General features: G+C 36.5%; 1 protein-coding gene across 8 annotated transcripts in view; it reads left to right on the plus strand.

Moving 5' to 3' along the window:
* Pura (Puratrophin-1-like) overlaps nucleotides 1-23457 on the plus strand; it is a 326190-nt gene that overhangs the window by 98182 nt on the left and 204551 nt on the right. For all 8 annotated transcript variants that reach the window (XM_073984425.1, XM_073984426.1, XM_073984429.1 and 5 more), the window contains one exon: nucleotides 6029-6235. In XM_073984425.1, coding sequence (XP_073840526.1) covers nucleotides 6029-6235 — 207 coding nt within the window. The remainder of the gene's footprint in view (nucleotides 1-6028; nucleotides 6236-23457) is intronic.

The raw sequence follows: 23457 nt of genomic DNA on the forward strand, positions 1-23457 counted from the left end.
GCCTAGGTACATATTTGTAGCCGAAATATCGGACTACGCCCACTTTTTATACCCTACACCACTATGTGGGGAGTGTATTATAAGTTGGTTTTGCCCAAAAAGTTTGTAACGCATCGAAATAATGGTCGTAGACCCATACTTATATATACAAAAATAAATGTCTCGATGAGCTGAGTCGATCTGGCTACGTGTGTCTGCCCGTCCGTCTGTCCACCTAAACCTTGTAATCACGCTACAGGTCGCAATTTTCTATTGATTTTGGCGATGGTCGGATAATATTCGGGGGTCGGAATGGGTCAAAAACTTTTTTGGAGAAAAAGTCAACGTTTAATTTTAAAGCGAATATCTCCGCATCTATAAGGGGTATATCAAAAGCACAACCTGCTAATATTGCAATAGTCACTCATGCAACCCAACTTTTCATTTTGCGATTTTAATTATAATGACGAATATTACAGCTTTGGTTGGGAAGCTTCCAAAAGCAAAGCCTCACTATGAAAGTAGAATATCTCACCTCTCAATGATGCAAAACATGTTGGCGCAGGTGGCCATATAACGGAGATATAGCAATAATCGGTAATACATCCTATTTTTAAATTTTTGATCGGATCGTCACGAAATTTTGAGGATTAATGGGGATTCCATAGAGGAAGAACCCATTGATTTTGATGGTGGTCGGATAATATTCAAAAGCAAAAAAGCTTATGTGGAGAAAAGTCAAAGTTTTTTCTTATGCGAATATCTCCGCTTCTGGTAGGAGTATTCCAAAAGGAAAGTCCATCAATGGAAGAAGAAAAGATCTCCTTTATATTGATGCAATGTATGTTGGCGTAAGTGGGCAAACAACCGTGATATCACAAGTGTCAGTCAGAATTTTGATCGGATCGTCACGAAATGTTGGGGGTTGATGGGGGCCCCGCAGAGGAAGAAGCGTATTGATTTTGGTGATAGTCGCATAATATTTAGGGATCGGAATGGGGAAAAACTCATGTGGAGACAAATTCAAAGTGTTATTCTTTGTCAATATATCGGCTTCTAGTAAAGGTATGCCAACGGCAAAGCCTGTCAATGAAAGAAGAAAATATTGTCTTTACCTTGGTGTAAAGTAGGTTGGCGAAGGTGGTTAAACAAGGGAGATACCACAATAGTTGGTAATGCATCCAATTCTTCCATTTTTTGCAATTACGCTACAGGTCGCAATTTTGATCGGATGGTCACGAAATTTTTGCTGCTTATGGGGTCCCAGAGAGAAAGAGGCATATTATGTTTGGTGGTCATCGGATTATATACCCTAACATAAATGTTTACCAGTGAAAAATTTATGTAGGGTATTACATTGTCGGCCCCGTCCCGACAATAGCCTTTGCTCACTTGTTTTAATTGAGTTGTACTGTACTGTACTGTACTGTACTGCACCGCGTTTCAACAAAATTGACCTGTATTAATGAACACATTCAGAGCAAAGGTACTAAGCTATAAGAATTTTAATATTTTGAATTTTACCAGTCAAAAGCTTATGCACAGGGGTAGTGGTGTAGGGTATTACATAGTCGGCCCCGACCGGTGTCGTATAAGATGGGCTCTTTCAGAAGAAAGAAAGAACTTTTTAAAAAATTTAGTAGTTTCTTTGAAAAAAAAATCATGAAAACCAAAAAAATATCACGGTAACCAAGCCTAGTTTTGGATCATGTTGACGATTTTTGATTTTCCAAATTTTGTTGACGATTTAACGATTTTTTTGACGATTTCCGACCAAAAACTGTCGGCAACGCTGCGTGTGCCCCTTCGACTTGTTATCTGCTTACAGTGACTTCTAAAAATTTTCAAAAGTTCTGAACAAAAAGCTTTTTGTGCGGAAGCTTTTTTCATCGAATCACTTTATAATTAAAATTTTATGCAATCATAGGTCATAACCCAATCATAGTCATTACCCTAATATGTATATAACCCACGTCCATTCGGTTACACACCGTCAAAATATACGTAAAATTCGATGGTGGTAGCGACTGGTGATATAACATATTTTTACGGAATTATGGTTTCACTTAATCCCATGTAGACGTTGATTTATTCCTCGATACGATTTGTAGCAAATAAAACGAGGGTTCGTTTTAGATAATGACTCTCAGTTCCCTCATTTTACACTTACACTAAAGAAGTATACTGCTGACGATTTTAGTTCGCGGAATAATTTACAACTCACTCGCCCAGCCGCTTCTCTCCCGTATGTATACTTGCCAGCTGATACATAGACCTTAACCTCCTCTTTAATCTGGAAGGTTCTCCAAGGTCCAGACGAAATGCTAATCGATTGGCAAATAGACAAATGTCCGCACATACAAACAGACCGGTGAGAGTAAACAACCAATGGGCTAAGGTAGTAAATAAGGAAGAGGAGAAGTGGTTACAATGAATGACGTCACAATGCAGAATCATAACTGAATAATCAAAACAAATGTAGCTGATGGCCTAAGCTGCTAATGCTATTCTCCAAATTTATCTTATATTTATATAAGATAAATTATATAAATAAATAAATAATAAAACAAATGTAAGAGAATGATTACAACGGCAAAAACAATGACTTAATAAACAGTGTAAACTAAGACTAAGCGACAACTTCATGACTGCAGCAACTTCATACAGCAGTTGTTGTTGCAAAACTGATACAAATAAACTAAATGCTTAATAATAATTTACGTCAGAATTCAGATTTTTAAATTAACAAAACTTCATCTAAGTTAAATCTACTTGTTATATTCGTAACAATATTTATATCATCCGCACATGGTCTGTTGCTTCCAGATGCCAGGAATCAAAGGAAGAAAAGTTTCACAGTGATATTTATATCGGCTTTGTATAATTCGGTACATATACCAACCAAAAATAGTTAATATTCAATCCCAAGGCAGCGGGTTCTCTCGTACAGGATTGACCCGACATTAGCAAGCGTTTTGAAGGTCATAATCGTCTGGTCTTGGGGAACTTTAATACGCATCAGGAGATGTGGCATTCGGCTCTGGGAAACGACCAGAGGTTTACAGCGCTGGCTGAGCAGATTGATAGTTCTACGTTTTGCTCGGTCAATGAGGACGCTCCTACCAGAATTAGAGGAGAGTGTCACAGTTGGCCAGACATAACCATCGTGTCACCGAGTCGGACAAATGACGTTACCTGGCAGCCCGTCATTTACCTTGAATCAGACCATTTCCCATAATTGTCTCCATAACTGTCTCCCCGTAATTGTCAATCAAAAGAAAGCTGACTGGCCAAGTTTCAGCGATTTCACCAATCATCGCTTCAGAGAACTACACAATCCTTCTGATGTTCGGATAGCGGAAAGGACGTTAGCAAATGAGCGTGATGAGTTTCATCGAGCGAACCCCTGTGATCTAAGTCACTCTCGAACCCCGGAAACAGGGAAGATAGGACCTCAGTCACGTATGGCGACGTTACTTAGACTGACCCGACAGTTTGTCGAGCACCACGGGAACGCCAGGGCGAAGCGAAAAGTACTACGTCGCATCAGATCTCTTCCGGGCGAAGATGAGCCACCGCAGTCTACAATGGATGATGTTGCGAATGCCACCAGGAACGCTAAATCTCCATGGTAATGTTGAAACAGCTGGATGAGTATCTCACTAAAGTTCTCAACCTATCGCTACCCACCCTCATTGTTTCCGAAGACTGGAAAATGGACACCAGCAAATGTGAATCGTACAGACCGATTTCGCTTTTGTCGCCTGTAGCAGAGACTCTTGAGGTCTTAGTCCTCCCCAGCGACTGAAATAGTTATATATGTAGATGCCGATCATCAGCATGGATTCCGTAAGCAGCACAGCACGACAACAGCGCTGCACGCCATCTCCACATATATTTGTCGAGGACTCAACCAGGAAAGGCCGTGTGATAGAACGGTGATGGTGGCGCTTGACTTATTAAAAGCCTTACGTTGCTTGAGGACATTGAGATAAGACGTTGGATAATCAATTATATGTGCGGACGCCAGTCGTACGGAACAAGAAGTCCAAACAGAGAATAGCCCAAGGTGGGGTGCTATCTCTGGAACTGTTTAACCTCTACCTTTCCTGTATTCCGCCCCCTCCAGGCGGCATTGAGATCGTAACGTATGCTGATGATAGTACGATCGTAGCGTCAGGTACCTACCCTGATGACATCTGTGAGAGACTCAACTCCTATTTAGCCGATTTTAACACCTTTTCCACGCAAGCAATTTGCAGATATCCGCCACTAAATCTACGGCCACTCTGTTCATCAGAGTTGAATGCTAGTCGATATTAGCTGAATTCCGACCACAAAGTGCCCCAAAATGTTAGGGGTCACATACAACACTATGTTCACGTCGCAGCTATTTGCGATAAACTAAAATACAGAAACAGGGTCCTCAATAGGTCGGTCTGTGGTAAGCTATGCGTCTCCAGTTTGGTCCCCGCATTGGAAAGAGATTCAAACTTGTCAGAATGCCGCCCTGAGAACAGCAACAGGGTGCCTCCTTAAGTCTTCAGGGGACTGCAGATGGTCTAAATATTCTTCCAGTACAGCAACACAATGATATGCTTTCGTTGTAGTACTGTACCGTGATAGCCAGGCATATCAGAAAGGATATTCATGCTCTAGAGAGGGATATCCAACCATATAGGAGATAACCCCTAGATCAACAGGTATATCAGGCAGGTCTGAATAGCATTTACAAGGACGCAGTTGTTAAGGCCATAAACAAATACAGTGTGATTAAAGTCCTCCCGTACATCCCCCATCTATCGCAGCTGAGGAGCGATGCTGCCAAGACAAACCAGAGTAGTTTGGGCTCAACTACGTTTGGGATATTGCTGCCGCCTAAATTCTTATCGATCGCGCCGTGCATAACATCTGCTCAGTATGCGGCATGGGTCCGCTAGACACACTGCACCTTTTCAACTGCCCTGCCAAACCTACTCATCTAACTCCTGTGTATCTGTGGTTACATCCCATCTAAGCAGCCACTTTCCTGGAACTGGAGATAGATCCAGAGCCAGATTGAGCAGAAGAACGAACACGCAAACACACAATAATAAACACTGTTACAACAGCAACAACGAAAATAGTATACATACATGTCTTTTTATTCGTTTTTTAGCCGCAAGAATGGTAAAATTTGTTCATCAATTGGAAAATAATAGTGGCCTGTAGAGAGACTTCCTGAAAATTCGCTATCGGGTTACCGTTAACCAATCATCATACATTTTTGTAGAAATCGTTTTTAGCCAAAACAATGAACTGGTAAAGTTTTTCCGTTCATAAATGCGGTTTTTAAAGAGCGATCTTTGCTCGTGCTCCGGTGGCACGAGTTAACGTTAACCGATCACCATAAAAATTCATTTATAAGGTTTTTGGATCAAATGGAAACCAATTTGGGGTTAGGCCTTTCAAACTATTTTTTTTTTTGCGGCCCTTATATAATACATATATCTTATAAACAAGTTTAAGTCCCAATTTACATTAGGCAATTTTCCTTGCGGCAATTTTTCTCGTTCTCTTTTAAACTTGCCTCTTGCGTTTATAGTCCCAATTTACATTGGGCGAGTTTACTTGCGGCAATTGTCATTTTGTAGGAGAGAGAGGTGAGGCATATGGTAACCCTTTGCCTCTCAGCACCCTCTCTCACCAACAAACTGACAATTGCCGCAAGGAAAATCGCCTAATGTAAATATGAACATATAAAAGGAATTGCCTGAAAATTGCCGGTACGAGCAATTTTTTTCCACTTCCATACACATTACGTGTCTCTCCTACAAACTGAGATTTGCCGCAAGTAAACTCGCCTAATGTAAATTGGGACTAAGTTGTTTTTTTTACTTCACAGGTATACTGCGTTATTTCTATTAACCACTGTCAATAGACTTATACAATGTTGCTGGAACATAAACTCTTTGCCCTAACTTTTTCTCTTAGCCATAGTACCAATCTTGTTCTTAGATTGTTTTCTAATTATTTATTGTTGTTGTTTTTCTTTTCGTTGTACTTACAGGAATCTCAACTGGCCGCTTTGATTGACAATCATCTTGCCAGTATTTATCCCATCTTTAACCAAACAACACGTGCAGTTTTGATACGTGAGGCACGTGACGTCCTCTTGACGACCTATCACGGTTGTTTAACAACATTTCAACAGCAATTTCTATGTAAATTTGCCGGGATTGCAGCGATTTTAAGGGAAAGACATTGCATCGGTGAGGTAAGTCATTGCAAAAAAAATCATGCAAAAAAACTTGAATAAGAGACTTAAAATATTAGTATTTGATCTCAATAAAATATAAGATAGGAGAGAAAAACTCTGAAACCACTAAATATATAATATTAATATTCGTAGAAAACCCCATAAAGTATATGTATATATTCTTGATCAGCATAAAACTTGATGTTGATATAACCTTGTCTATCTGTCCGTCCGTCTTTTCGTCTGTCTGTTGACAGTTCGCCATATTTAAGATAGAACTTTATAATTTTGTAGTTGTATTACTCCTAGATATCTTGGTATTGAAAATGGGTTACATCGGCCCACGTTTTGATCTAGTCCCCATAGAACAGTACATCCCGATTATCGGTATTTTGAAGGATTTAACTATATTACTGTACCGAAATGGCTGAAATTTGGTATTTGGTCTTCTTTGGTGCTACAAAATTTTACCCCAGAAATCTGTCACTATAGGTCTACTTTTTGATCTAGCTCCCATAGAAGCTCCAAAATTTCGGCATTTTTAAGCCTTTAGCCACCGAAATGGCTGAAATTTCGCATTTAGTCTTCTGTAATTACTACAAAACGTTCCCCTACCATAGAACGGTACCTTCCGATCTTTGGTATTTTGCAGGTTTTAGCCATTTAACGAAATGGCAGAAATTTGTTCGGGCTACAAAACCTTCCCCCAGAAATCTGTCTCTATAGGTCCACGATTTAATATAACCATTATGAAGAGGAGCATCCGATTTTCTGAATTTTAAAGGTTTTAATCACAGTAGTTGGTCTTCTTTGGGGCTACAAAACTTTCCCCAGAAATCTGTCATTCCAGGTCCACGATTTGATCTAGCTCCCATAGAACGGGAGTTCCCGATTTTCTCCATTTTAAAGGTTTGAGTCAAATTATCTTACCTAAATGGCTGAAATTTGGTCTTCTTGCGGTCTACAAAGCTTTCCACCCGAAATCTGTCACCATAGGTCAGAAATTGTTCAGTAAAGGACCACATTTTGATCTAGCCCTCATAGAACAGAAGCTCCCGATTTACGGCATTTTTAAGGTTTTAGCCACATTAAAGTATTTAGTCTTCCAAACGTTCGCCCAGAAATATGTCACTATTGGTCCACGTTTTGATCTAACCCCCTCTCGAATTTCGGTATTTTGAAGGGTTTAGCTACATTATCATACCGAAATGTCTGAAATTTGGTTTTGCTGATTCTCAGATTAAAGTGAAAGGAAACTAATTGTTCCATTTTACTTCAATACACCTCGTGGTGGAGGAAGTTCGACACGGCTTTTACGCAGTTCTTATTAGTTCTATTTTAAAGGGTGTCCCAACTGGAACGTCATATTTAAACAAATCGTGAAACTTTATTATATCGTAAAGTAGACAAAATGAGGTTATGTATGGAACAAGATATCGTGCAGATGGCCGCAGCAGCTTTGCTGGCACACACGCGATCTTTTAATGAAATTTTCAATGATCGTTTTGCATGCTGCGGTATTTCATTAATGCAGCGTCCAATTTCCTCGTTTAAGGCTTGAGTCGTCGTCGGCTTATTCGCGTAAACCATCGACTTCAGAAAACCCCAAAGAAAAAATCTAAAGGTGTTAAATCGCACGATCCAGGTGGCCAATTCTGGTCTCCAAAACCCGAAATAGCACGACCGGGAAATGACTGATGCAGCGATTGAATTATTTTTCTATCTGGCTGTATGACATGTGGCGCCGTCTTGTTGAAACCACATGCCCTCCAAATTCATTTCTTCAATTCTAGGTAAGAAAAAACTGGTTATCATTTCACGATACCGAACACCATCGACTGTTTGCGCTTGACCTGCCTCATTTTCATAAAAAAGGTCCAATGATTCCTCCAGCCCAAGAATCACACCACTCAGTGATATATTGAGGATGCATTTGCTTCCCGTGCACGCAGAGAAAAAAATATGTTTGATCCAACAATATTCCAAGAGCAAAATATGTATTGTTAACATATTGTTGGATTCCTTATGTAGTATTGTGAATCCAACAATCGTTTTTGTTAAATCCAAAAATAGTTTGTGTCAACTGAACAATATTTCTCTCTTTTCTTCGAAAATTTTTTTCTCTTCTCTCGCTATTCGATGCCGTGTTGAAAAAACAATTTTGGTGAGTTGTGGTGTTTGTAGGACATGCTGCCTTTATCTTTGTTTTTGTGTGTATGTATACCAACAATGAGACTCTTGTTTTTATTTGTTTCTGTTTTGTTTCATTTTTCTTCTTTATTTCATTCTTCTTTCCTTTTCATGTTTGTTATGGTGTTTAATTATTCCTTATGTTCTGGTGGCTGCTTGTGGCTTTTTGTTTGTCTTTGTTGTCAGCTAAAGTAGCAAACCATGTATTGCGTTCATCAATGCTCGTAATATTATACGCGATATTTATATCAAAGTTGTGTGGAAAGTGTATATTAGAAGTATATACACTCAAATCAAAAAATTTAGTATCTGGTTTTCAGGGCTGACAATATGTTTTGTAAAAAATTTAGATTATGATTGTTCCTACAATCGGTATTGTTAACGATTTTTACAATATTGCGGAAATTCGAAAGTTGTTTTTGTTTTCTATGTTCGGAACAAAAGATGGTATTTTTGGATTTGGATTACAATGTTTGTACAAAACAAACACCTTTTTGGAACCAAAATAGATATTTTTTTTGCAACAAAACCGAAAAATATTTTTTCTCTGCGTGTGAATCACTCAAGGATTTTCCTTACCCCAAATGTGACAATTCTGCCTATTGACGAAGCCATCAAGATGGAAATGGACCTCGTCACTGAAGATGATTTTATCAGCAAAATCAGCATTTTAATGTTGTCTCTCCAATACCCAATTAACGAACTCCCTTCACCGTCCATGGTCAGCTGGCTTCAGTTCCTGAGTCAATTGAACTTAGTATGCGTGCAAAACTTTCGTCAAAATTCGCTGCATAGTGGATTTGGAGCTCGGTGTCGAATTGAGGTGGATGGAGTTTGGGCGACATCACCACGTACAGCTACGATATTTTCGGTCGATCGAACTGGTCGATGGCGCGTTGCCGGCTTTACATCACTAACAGACCCAGTTTCGGCAAATTTATCCATTAATCTCTTACAGTTGACTCTTTTGGAGTATTATTGTGTCCCCAAATTGATCGCAATTTGCGAACTGTAGCCGCAAAACTTTCACCATTTTGGTAAAACAATTTCACAATTAGAATGCGTTGTTCATTTGTGTAACGCTCCATTTTTCCTAACCTCGTACCTTCTACTAGAAAACAGTAACAATTGTTCAAATGTCAAACAATGACACTTCGAATGGCGCCCAATTTAAAAATTGCGTTCAAATTGGGACTCTTTTTACATACTTCCTTCTACAATGTTCGGAAAGTTCCAAAACCCAAACGGTTAACTTCTGTTGGTAATATACCAGAATATAACGTGGATGTGTTTAATCTGTATTGAAAGTAGGTTCTGAATTACAATATGATGGTTGATGTGACAAACTGATAAGTCAGGGGAAACTATAATCGCAAGTAACATTCATCCCAAACGCATAGTCCAAAAGCGTGTTAATTTTACTATAACTTTAAACCGCTGAATATGAACTGAGGAAACATTCTGGCCAGGAATTTTCATTATAGAAGCACATACTGGTTTTGATCTCGTCATACCAAAATATGTTTCTTTTTTACTTGGGCCGCATATAAACATCTTAACAAAATAGCTATAACATTACCACAATTTTAACATTTGGCTAATAAAAACGAACATTTCTGTCAACATTGTCTGTTAAACTGGTCGAAAAACAGGCCCACAACATAATGTTGGAGACAGAGAGCTACTTATGTTAGTCTATGGTTAGTCCAATGAGAGTTAAATGTGTTAAATGCTAAAATGTTAATTTTGGCGCTCTTTAGCTCTCTCAATTTGTGCTTTCCAAATGTTACTGGAAAGCGGCATCCATGCCATGAGTAGAGTATCCATGAGATACCCATGGCATGGCGCACATCCACGCTGTTTGCTATGTGCGGTCAAAGAAATAAACAAATCTCACCGAAATGTAAACAAACCAGCCGACACCAACAATAACAATTAAATTCCAAAACACAAAGCATGAAACAAAACAAAAAAGCAAGAAGGCAAAAAGCGTGCAGATACTTCCAATGAAGTCATTGGCTATGAATGTTGCCACATTTGATGCAGTTCATCAGCTACGTTTGCAGTGCAAAGTCGTGTCTTCTCCGATTCGGTTCGATAAACTAAGCGAAAAAATAATAGTGTTTGCATAAAGTGCCTTTAAATTTGATGTTGACAAAATAACTAAGTGTTTTCATGAAAATTGGAAAAGTATTATCTTGGAAATTATTTACAATTACAATGAAATTTCAAGTGCCTTAAAACTTGAGACAAAAAATTAAAGTGATTTATTTATTAATTAAAAAAGTAAAAATAGAAAAAAATGTTTTTTACGATAAGTGCACTGTTAGATTTTTAACAGAGGATTCAAGTGTGTTAAGTGCCTTAGCTATTTAACTGTTGATCAAATTTAAATATATACAAATATATTTTCTAACTCAACCAAAACAAAAAATCTAAACTGTAACAAAAGTTCAAACAATATTTTAAATATTATTTAATAAAAATTGAAGAAATTTCAAATCGAAAATATATAATTTTACAAATTAATAAAGTTCGACATTTTGAAAAAATATTAATCTCGATTTTGTGGTACCAAACGAAAACAAATTTAAAGAGTGTTGATAACATTAATAACAACAACATCAAGAATTACATGTAGTGTTATAGAAAGGTAATAAATATCATTACATTATATATGTACTACTTTATGAATTATATGCATATGAAATAACTTTTTTTTCTATCTCAACGATAGAAGGAGTGCAGTTGGTTTATGTGAATATTTAAAAACAATTTTAATCGGGCATACATATATTTTATTAGTTAAAGTGGGCTTGTAAAAATTTATAATAATAAAATGTCAAATGTAATTTATATGTGAACCCAAAATATGAAAAACAACTTTATAATTAAATTGCAAAAAAATTAAATAATAAAAAAGAAAATATATATAAAACTATGCCCTATATGTTCAAACAAAGTACAAAAAACTGTCTGAAATTAATAAGTTTGCAGGACTAAAACTTGTTCCTTTGTGTAAAAAAAAAATAAGCAAAAAAGTGCAATAGAAAGACGGTTCCGGCAAACTTATGTATATGACATCGCTATCTAAATAAACAGTTTAACAAGTAAACAATTTCGAATAAAAAATAAAATGTCCAAAACAAATTTAAGTTTAAAGTTGTCTAAACGTTCGCTGCAAGAAATGTTAAGGATAATAAATAAACGTCTTTCCTAGAATTTCCATACGAATTTGAATTTATATAAAATCATTAGTCGTATTCGAATGACAAATTCAATCACTTGTTTTGCGATTTTGAGTGGTTAAAAACAAATAAAAAATAAAAGAACAAAATAACGAATAAACCTGGGCTATGTTTATGCGAAATATTTTGATAATTAAAGTTTAAAGTGTTAATACACCTAACCATGAGTTAGAATCCTAATAGAATTGAAGACGCTACAATAAAGTGGAGTATCACTCTTAAAAACACCAGTAATTTGACAGATGAAAAGATCATAAATTTTCAGACCTAGCTTAATCAATTGTTTTAGATAAAATTTGTTGTCAAAATTTGTATGTCATTGATTTTGTGTAACTTGTGCAGCCTTAAGGGGTGTCTTCGAGTTAAGTACCTACAATCTTGTCTTAATCAAAGGAATTTAAAAACAAGTAAGCCAAAACTATAGAAGGACGGGGCCGACCATGTGATACCCTACACCTTTACCACTGGGAATTAGCTTTTCACAAATCAAAATTTCTTAATGGAACAAATAAACTTATTGTAAGAAATAACTTTGTGGATTCTGGTACCGTATCACACCAAGCTTATATAATAATATAATAATTATTTCACAAACATCCTAGAAGGGACAAGGGGGACTTCTCTCATATCAATGAGAGAGTGTACCCCGATTCACATTCGCTCAATGATATGGAACCCACAGCTTATCTCCGAGTCCGAACGGCGTGTCCTAAGACACCACTTGTAGAGAAGTTTTACATGGCTGAAATAATCAGAAAATGTCGCAAACCTTACTGAAGTATATTTTGCCACCGTTGAAAATTTGATTTTGCCTGGCTGGGGAATCGTTTTGAAAAAAATTGGCAAAGCAACCCATGCTGCAATGTATGTATAAAATTGGACAGTTAAAACGTTAGGGAACCATGTAATTTGCAGTATGCAAAAACTGTGAATGAGCAAATGTGGTTCTCTACACAAAACCCATTATATTTTAAGCAGTATACCCGTTATCTAGCAGATACGTTATTGCAATTTGCACCAGGGGGAAGATCAGAAGATCTCCAAGAAATAAAATATAGACCAAAATTGTTTTTTTGTATTTTTCATACAAAAATAATGGTCCATTTTACCCGCTAAATATTATCAGAGCATCATCCAAAATTGTAAGCTTCTACTTCGACCTAAAGTCTTAACTCGTGCAAAATTTCGTGATTATTGAGCTATAATTGCGACCTCAAGCGTGTTTATGATTACACTACTAAGATATAACAGGGTATATTAGGCTGTAACTCTGTTATCTTATCATGTACACCAACACAATTGACATCAATAGAAAGGTCAAGCGTTCCACTTCCAAGTATAGCTTACTTTATCGGAATGTCTCTTCCAGGAATAAAGATAAAAGCTGTATATTAAAAATTGTCACAATTTTCACACAAAAGTTTTGGTCCATTTAAACATCTAAATATTATCTGATCGCCATGTTAAATTGCAAGCTCCTCCTTTGTCATATTCTCTTACATTATTTAAAATTTCGCGGTGATCGGACTATTATTGGGTCCTACAGAGCAACTACAAAATCGGATAAAAATTATGTTTTTGGTCCATTTCACCACTAAATATTTGACGATCACCACCAATTAAAATAGCGATCTATTCTTATGTGAAACCGATCTCCATACCAAATTTCGTGACGATCGGTCCATAATTGCGGCCTGGAGTTTGATTACAATTTATAATGGAAAGACGGACGGACGGACACACATCTCAAAATCGCTTTATCTCGCAGAGATATGAAGATTGGTACTTATAATACCCTTTCCACATAGTGGTGTAGGGTATAAATATCCAGATTTAAAAATTTGTGGACTGACCATGGCAGAACTACCAGGTAGTGGTATCACACCAGCTGATTGAATATGAAAAGTCAAATCCCTTTATAAAAAAAATATTTTTGTTGTAATTTCCCCAACAACATAAAGAAAGTTTTGACATAACATATTCAAAATTTTACGATGCCACTACCTGGGTAATTTTGCCATGGGACTGACAAAGAAAAAAATCCGTGCATTGGTCATAAATCGATTAAAAATAATCTTAAAAAATTTTCTTGTTAAAGTCCATATTTTTATGCGCTTAATAATTATGATCGCTTCATTCGATTTCGAGCTACAAAACACTACGGATTCTTCCTTTCAAAGCTCATATCTCAGCCAGTTTTTCCGATCGACTTAAAATTTTTATACCCTCCGCCTTTAGGCTAACATACATCGTTTGGGCGAAATTAGTTTCAGACAATTTGGAGTCGATTTAGCCCTTTCAGCCCATCTGTCTGGCTGGCTGGTGCGCACGACAACTCTCCAACGGCTCAATCTTGCCCTTATCTACAAATTTGCTTTAGGGGTCACTTGAAGATTCACATAGGTTTCGGAGATATAGCCCAGAATTTCTTTTAAAAGTCAATATTTAGCCATGTTTAGGTGGGGCCATAAAATCGAAGCTGGATCTGGCACAACAAAACCCAACTAGGGTTTTTGTCGTTTGGGTCTGTATTTTCAAAAAATCATAAGTTCAAATTGTTTGCACGAGATATCCTTAAAAATGTTACGCAGTGTTATGCAAAGTTATTGGTATTTTCCTTGACCAAACCTCTTGCCTCGAGCAAAAAGTTGTCAGTATTGATCTATAATTGCGACATCTAGCTTGATTATGTTTACACATCCCACAATTAAACTGTGCGATCTCTGTATATATTAGGCTGTAACTCTGTTATCTGACTATATGCATCAACATAATTGGCATCAATCGAAAGGTCAAAAGTTGGATTGTGTCTTCCAGGAATAAGGATATAGTCATTATATTAAAAATGTTTGGTCCATTTAACCCGCTAAATATAATCTTATATAAAATTTCGCACCGATCAAACTACCATTGCTACCAACAGAGGCGCTACAAAATTGGATACAAATTTTGTATTTGGTTCACAATAATTGCCAAAAAAATTTATAAAAAAATTTATTTTTTACAAAAAATCTCAAATATGTTTAAAAATTATAACAAGTAAAAAAGTGTCAGCCGGCTTTGCCGACAGATATATACCCTCAGCCAATGTGGTGTGAAACTTTCACCTACGGACAGATCGAATGTATTTAAGGTCTTGCCGACAAAAATGAAGATTAGGAATTAACTGCACTTAGACACAAATGTTGAACTTTTGTGGGGGAGGTACCCTTAGGGAGAACCGATATGGGTCATTTTAGAAGTTAAACTAAATTTTGAAAAAAATATTAGGAGATCCAAAGTTTGGACTAAATTGGTTGCCACATTCAGTGATATCGTCCTAGCATTTTAGTGAAATTTTTTAAATATTGGGAGAAGTACCGGAAGTTGTGGATCAGTATTGCCCCATGAAACTATGTTTGGATATAATATGACGAAGACCAAATGTTGGACCAAATCGATTGAACAGTTCGGGAGTTATCGTGCTCTCCGACCGCCACATATGGTGACATAGGGTTTTTTTTTACAGTTTTCGGGCTGCTTTCCCAAGAAATATGCGCATGCCCATGTAAAACTTTTACCGTCTTAATGAAGGTAGCGAATGCAAATCGCTTCAACAAAAACCAAAGTGATTCCAGAGCAGCTCTTAAAGTGAACATATCCGGAATTTTGTGTGAGAGGTACCAGAAGGAGTAGACAAATATATAGTCCATATTCGAAACTGATCTATATCAGGTAGACATATTAGGATGTTTAAAGTACGGTTTACATCGGTCACTCCCTTCAAGAGTTATCGCGCGCACAATTTTTCCAAACATTTTTGAACTTTTGTGGGGGAGGTACCTAAAGGAGTGGACCGATATGGCTTATCTTCGAATTTAAACTTTGTTTGGACAAAATATTACGAAGGCCAAATTTTGGACCGAATCGGCAGATCCGTTCGAGAGTTATCTTGCGCTCCAACCAATACACACGGCGTCATAGGGCCTTTTTGCATCTTTCAGGCTATTTTCTCAAGAAGTATGGACTTGTCCCTGATGAAACTTATACCGTCGTATGGGGGGCAGTGAATACATGTTGGTGCAACAAAAATTAAAGTGATTCGAGAGCAGGTCCTAAACTGAACTTTTCCGAAATTTTGTTGGGAGGTACCCGAACGCGTGGACCGATTGAGTCCATATTGGAACCTCATTTAAGTTTGGTAGAAGTATCACGATGTGCAAAGTATGGACCAAGTGGGTTATTCCCTTCAAGAGTTACTGTGCGCACAAAATTTCCGAACTTTTTTTAACTTTTGTGGGGGAGGTACCGGAAGGAGTGGACCGATATAACCCATCCTCGTTAGCATAAATGCTGAGGGTATAAAAACTCCTTGGGTTTTCATAAAACTCATATAATTAATTTAAAAATGCATAGACTTAAAAAATGTTGATTTGTGTAAAAACTGCAATTAATAAGGAAAACGGTATGGAAAAGGTCACATTTTCACCTATGAGTTTTCAGTAAATTTAAAAAAGTGTTAAACGAACGGAACCGGTCGGGTATAAAACCTTGTTCAATGCCTTTCCTTAAAAGTTCTGCTCCACTAAATTGGAATTTCACTTAAATTTGGTACCTTAAAAAATAAAATAGCTCACAACGTTTAAACAATCCTTCCTAGGTAAAAAAGAAAGGAACACAATATCTGTTATAGTTTCCGAGAAATAACTACAGTTGAACCTCGATTATCCGTGAATCGATTATCCGGGAACCTCCATTATCCGTGATAGAAAAGAAATGTTGGACATTTTCTATTTCTTCTATTTTTCGTTATAAACTTCATTAAACGGGAGTAAAAACACACTTTCCAATTAATCTGATTAAGCAAACAAAAGGTAAACAAACGAAAACTGGAAATTCTCCCATATTACAGAATTTGTGTATTTATGGTATCACAAAATGAATCTGATGATGATATTATGTATCCTTCTAAAATTTGGTGGATTACCGTAACAAATTTAATAAAAATTGCAGATTTTCATATTATTGTACAATATTATGCCATTTTTACTTAAAAATATGTTCAAAAACTGCATAAAAGCATTGCCTCCATTATCCGGGAAAATCGATTATCTGTAATGCCTCCGGTCCCGATCATCACGGATAATCGAGGTCCGACTGTATTTCTTTCTCCAGAAATTTGCAAAAAAGACGTATTTTCGAATGAATGAGGAAGCATTGTCGTCTTTAGCAGCATGTTTGATTCCAATATGTAAACCTATTTTTTGGTTTCCTTAGCTCCAATATGATTATTATCGAATCGCATACAGATATTAACAATCGGTGATGCCAAAAACATTGAGGTTTTGGCCAGAAGTTTGATTTCTGAACATAGTACGGCACCAACTAAATCAACAAATCCGCAAGATATGTATCTCTCGCAGCGATTTTCTGATTGGTCCAAACTTTGCACAGCATATTATTTCATCCAGTTATATATTCGTCCCGCCCTTCGGGTAGTCCTCCACAAAATTTTGTGAAACTGCAGTTTGAGGACTCGTCTCGGATCTATTTGACATTTGTTTTTTACAGAAGGTTGTTTTCACGGTCCCTATTACAACGGTACAACTTTTTCAGTAGTAAGTCTATAATTCGTGAGATAATGGCCCAAAAGCTCAAAAACCCCTGATGGCACATACTAAAATGGTTCATTCAAACTTTAACGTAATTTAATATTTCTATGAATCAGATGTTTGCGTACAAAATATTAACAGCCTGTTTCTGTATATCGAAACGAAAAAGTGTGCGAATGAAACACGTCCAAACTTTGGGTTTCGATATATTTTTACCTTTGCTCTTGCTTCAAAACAAAAAACAAATTTTAAAAACGCACACGAGTTTGGTATTATTCTTTATTTCTTTCGACATACAGAAACAGGCGGTAAAAAAACATTACGTATTTTGAAGCAAACTCGAGATATAAAAATCAATACATTTTATGTATGGCATTATTATTGTGTTAGCTTCTTTTTGGTCATAGGCTGAGGGTATATTTCCATCAGCACAGCTGACTGATACTTTCATAATTGTCACTTCAAATTTTGTGTACATCAAAGTTGACAAATAACTAAATAAATAAGTATCAGTCGGCTTTGCCGAAAGATGTAAACCCTCAGCCTGGGTAAATTGAGACTTTCAACTATGTACAGATCGAATGACGACTACACAACAGAAATCTTTATCCTCAAACAATATGTATTTAAGGCGCACAGTGGTTCAGAATCGTTATTTCCTGGTCAAAATTCTGTAACTTTTGAACGGATAGAGATATGTTCATAATTCTTTTTTTGTTAGACAGATAAGCTTTCAGACGAATTATAAGCGGTCAAGTTCGGCCTGGTGGTTGCAGAGAAATTCAAGGTCAAAGTTAAACTTTTGAGTTTTTTAACTATTTGTCATCAAAATATGAGTGTTTTTGTGGTTTTTATATCTTCCTATGTATTAAAGATGATCAAACGCCAACAAATAAACAAAATAATTACCAAAAAAAACTAAAAAAAAATTCGAAATTTTTTTTTCAAAAATTTAAAAAAAAAAATTACAAAAAAAAATTTAAATTTTTTTCAAAAATTAAAAAAATTCTCCTTGGGTTTTAATAAAACTTATATAACTCGTATAAAAACTCATATACCGAAAAAAGTTGTAATTTGTGTCAAAAAACTGTAATTCATATGGAAACCGTATAGAAAAACACACACTTTTACCCATGTTATTTCAATAAATTGAAAAAAGTGTTAAACGGACGGAACGGGACGGGTACAAAAGTATATATGGGCTGGAAGAGGAGACCCTCGGGCATTTTTCTGTGGAAACAGAACTTTGTTCCATGTTGTTCCACAAAAGTTCTAGTCCACTAAATTTGGAATTTCATAAAAATTAGTACCCGAGGAAAAATAAAATAGATCATGTTGTGGAAACGCTACGGTAATTTACTAAAACGATTTTTAAAGGCCACAATCCTACCTACGATTCCTGAACCTGAACCATTGTGCGGCGATTGAGAATTTTGTGGTCTTTTCATGGCCGACAAAAATATAGAAACTTTTCGGGTATTTATCTTAACGATTGTTGAAGTTCCGAATAAATGCGGACGTTTTGCTAATAAATATGGAATAAAGCGCAGAAGTGTTAAATTTTGGAATGGGCAGAAATACTAGTCCATTTTGGAATTGGATCTAATTATGGGAGTCATTTATTTCTATATTTATCGTACCAACGAGCGACAATGACTTCCGTGAAAATTTCAAAATTATCCTTGAACAGCTTTGAACTTTCGTGAGTGAGGTACCCGAATGAGTTATCCGATCTTCAAAATTGGTATTAGTTTGAGATAAATATCACGATGTCGAAAAATTGGTCCAATGTCAGTCACTCCATCAGACATTTTTTTTTTTTTTTTGCTTACAATAGAATTTTTTAAAGCTTTTGGACCATTTGTCGCGAAGCATGAACTTGCCCACGAAAAACATAATATCGCTGCAAACACAACCACAAGGAGTACAGACTTGGGCCAAATCGATTAATCCTTTCGAGAGCGAAATTTTTAACTTTTAACTTAAACTAAGTACCTACAAAATATTACCATAACACTGTGCAACATTAGCCCTGTTCCAGAACTAAAAAGTTTTTACAAATTTTTACCACTTTTACACATTTTGCGTTCCCGTACACAAAATTTATATGAAAATCGTTTACGACTTTTACAACTTTTACCACTTTATAAAGTACGGGAACAGGCCAATTGTTAAGGTAACTGTGTGCAAACAACTTCTACTGAGGATTTTTAGAAAGTACAGACCCAAACGACAAAAACTCTTTTTGAGTTTTGTTTAATCAGGTCCATGGGTAAATATTTCTAACAAAGGAAAATTAGAAGCTGTTTGTATTTTCATTGTTGCACAGTTTAATCAAAGTTTGTACCGAATCGGTTAATCCGTTTGGTTGGAACTTTTGGCAAATTGGCTGAAGCAGATACGGCATGAATCAGAAACTAAGCACTTCTCTGAATCATGGAGAGACTTCTATCATATCTAACATGACTCTAAGGGGCGAGGTCCAAGGAACCAACCCACGACCTAGAGTGTGAAATTGTTTATGCCACCAATTGCAACAAGGTCATCGCTTCCTACTTATTTTCATTTCGAAATGCGACACACTCTTCTCAAAAGCAATTCAAATGACATAATACGTTAAGTAAAGAAGAATGAACCTGTAGCTTGGCTACCACCTACATGTAATTAAACTCCACCATTCTCCTCAAGTTCTTAAAAATTCTAAAAACAATTTCAAAAAAGTAATCAGCAATTTTTTTTTTTTAATTTTTCCTCCCACTCATTGCGATTTGAACTTGAAAACAATAAGCAATGTTTTCTTGTCGCGTTTTGACCTATCCCAAGTTGTTACAACTGAAACACATGCAATTGCCAATGGCGACAACAACAATCGAAAATCACTTCAAGAATTAGCCATGGCAAGACACCAGCCAACCAGTCAGCTAGCCACCTAGCGTTGGTGTTGAATGTAAATTTACAACAAAACAATGAACGACAATTAGCCAAACATTTAACCCGAAATTGTAGACAATTGTCGAACATAATCGAATATTTATTAAAGTGTTGCCATTATCATTGCAGCTATTTGGGGGTTTCGTCGTATAATTTTGCTTCTTTCAATGCAGTGTCAAGAAAAAAATCCAAACAAAAGAAAAAAAAAACATAATGGCCAAAAAACAGTGATAAACATTCATTTGAAGTTTAATATTCGCTTCTAAGGTAAAATGATAGCTAAAAGTGCAAATAGTCAGACAGACCGAACGACCGACTGATGATCTTTTTATATGTGTGTGGCAGGGGCATTATAAAGTTCGTTATACGATGTCGTAGTAACGATGTGCGGGTGTTAAAATACAATCACGATTTTCAAATTACTTGTCGACGTCGTTTGCGCATCGTCTCGGTACGCAAAACGTTCATTGACTCCTAGTAAGGGGGGTAGAGAGGGAGTGCGGGCGTTATGCTGGAGCCAATACCAACAGATATATCGTTCGCATTGTTGTATATACAAACATACATATGTTAGTCTGGGCTGCACTCCTTCAACTTAATATTGGATATCTTTGCAGTTAGCCAATGCCACCGTTGTTGCCGCCATTGCCACAACCAGCAATGGCAATTTATCATTGGGAAAAATTGTGGAATGTTCAAAATGTTGGTTCGTTCGTTAGTTCGAGTGTTGAATGGTACAAAGGTTAAGGTCTGACTGTTAAACAGTTTTTTGTGGTGTAAATTGAATTGACATTGAACGAAACGTAGAAAAGTGATGGATATGTGCTGCAGCAACTCCAGTCGCCGTCACAATCAGCTATCCATCGTCGTAGGTGTACAGCGTTGTTTTTTCGTTCATTGGAAACGTGTAGGTGAAAGGTAAGACCCAAGATTGCTATTTCGATAATTTGGCCAAACATGCAATATTATTACCTAATGTTGTATAATCTTTTTCGTTTAAATTCTCATAGAAAGACTGTTTTTTTTTGCTTTGGTCTTTAATGAGATTTTTATGATTTCTGAGTGGAGATTATAACACACACTTTACGCAAATAACACTGTGAACTCAAATTTTGGGGCGGAGATAATTCATTTTGGAGATGAAAGCCCTTGGTGAGTATATTAAGAACCCCGAAGGACACATCCGCTGTCAGTCGAGCTTCCTCGTTATGGCGTGATAAAGTTTTTGCTAAAGACCCTGTAAGCCATCAGGAATTATGGTTATATCTTTATTCACTGTTGAGTTAGCTTATTTTTGAGATGACATGGGTGCAGTCATATCGAATGAGGATTTTTTTCGTAGAGCACTTTGATCTTCTAACTCGCTTCGTTCAATGTCCTTTCGTCCTTTATTTTAAGAGCCGCTATTAAAGTATCACAAGATGACGTTTTTCAGCATCAAAATGTTCTGCAAAAATTTCACTCAGAAAATTTTAGGTACGGCTCTCATTGACAACTAATCGATTTTGTCGCGTTTTCATAGTCATTTTTGACATTAAAGAGTGTCATAAATCAAACATGTAAGGACGTCATTAAGTTCGGCTGGGTCTAACTGTTTATACTTTCCACCACGAGTTGAATTGAAATAAAATGGAGCAATTAATTTCCTTTCGCTTAAGACAGTATTAAGCTCATCCGCTACGTCAGGGCCACTGCCAATCAGAGATCCATTGAGAATCCTAAAATCCAAAAGACTTCACACCGGGCGTTATCGGTTACCTTCCACTCTGAGATCCCTATCAAATATTAAACACAAAATTGCAGCCTTTTCGTTTGAATAATGTGGCTAAAAATTTCAACATACTGGTAGGTCCGATCTATTTGTGAAGAAATTTTTTGGAGTCCCAAGAACGAATAAATAACAAATTTCAATCATTTCGATGTGATAATGTAGGTAAAGCCTTCAAAATGCTGAAAATCGAGAAGTAACGTTCTATAGACGTTAAGTCAAGACGGGGGGAAATTTTTGAGCTCAAAGAAAAACCAAATACCAAATAAGAAGTAAGAACGGCGCACAATGGTTCAGAAATCGATTTTCCTCGCCAAAACTCAAAATTTTGTTTTGTCAAAGATATTTAATTTCTATATAGGATTCGATAGTAAACATAGTGAAACTAAGGAAAGCAAAAAATTACGTCAAAATATGAGAAGGTGTGGGCGTGGGGTGCACATAAAGACAAAAAATTTTCCCATTTTTGGAAATACGTAATTTTCTGGAGAAATTTCTGGAGAAAGAAATAGCTATTTCGCGGAAACTATAACAGATATTGTGTTCATTGTTTTTTTTTTTTGTAAGGTAGGTGGCACTAGAGTGGCCTTTAAAAATCGGAATTCTAAATTACCGTAGCGTTTACACAACATAAGCTATTTTTCCTCAGGTACTAAATTTTAAGAAATACCAAATTTAGTGGACTAGAGCTTTTGTGAAACAACATGGAACAATGTTCTGTTTTCACCGAAAGACTCCCGAAGGTCTCCTCTTTCAGCTCATATATACTTTTGTTCCCGTCCCGTTCCGTCCCTTGAACACTTTTTTAACTTTATTGAAATTACATTGGTAAAAACGTGTGTTTTTCGTATCGTTTCCCATATGAATTACAGATTTTTTACACAAATGGGCATTTTTTGAGTATGTGAGTTTTTATACGGGTTATATAAGTTTTATGAAAACTCAAGGAGTATTTTTTTTAATTTTTGAAAAAATTTTAATTTTTTGTAAACATATTTTTAAATAATTATACCCTCAGCATTTATGCTAACGAGGGTATATACACTTTCATACGGCCAAAATGTGCCTCATTGAAATAATGGTTTTAGACCCCAATTATGTTTGGACGAAATGTGTTTCAGACAATTTTGAGTTTATTTAACCATGTCCGTCTGTCTGTCTGGCTGGCTGGAGCGCACGATAACTCTCGAAGGGATCAACCGATTCGGTCCGAAACTTGGCTTTCGTAATATTTTGTCCAAACTTAGTTTAAGTCCGGACATGGGTTATAACGGTCCACTCTTTCCGGTACCTCCCCCACAAAAGTTCGAAAATGTTCGGAAAATTTGTGCGCACGATAACCCTTGAAGCGAGTAAACGATTTGGTCCATACTTTGCACATCGTAAATTTTCTACCAGACTTAGATGAGGTTCCAATATGGACTCATTTCATCAGGGGCAAGTCCATACTTCCTGAGAAAATAGCCTGAAATTTGAAAAACCCTCTATGACACCGTGTGTAGTGGTTGGAAC

This window comes from Musca autumnalis, unplaced genomic scaffold, assembly GCF_047663935.1.
Source record: "Musca autumnalis isolate F117 unplaced genomic scaffold, ASM4766393v1 scaffold_4, whole genome shotgun sequence".
Classification (NCBI taxonomy): domain Eukaryota; kingdom Metazoa; phylum Arthropoda; class Insecta; order Diptera; family Muscidae; genus Musca; species Musca autumnalis.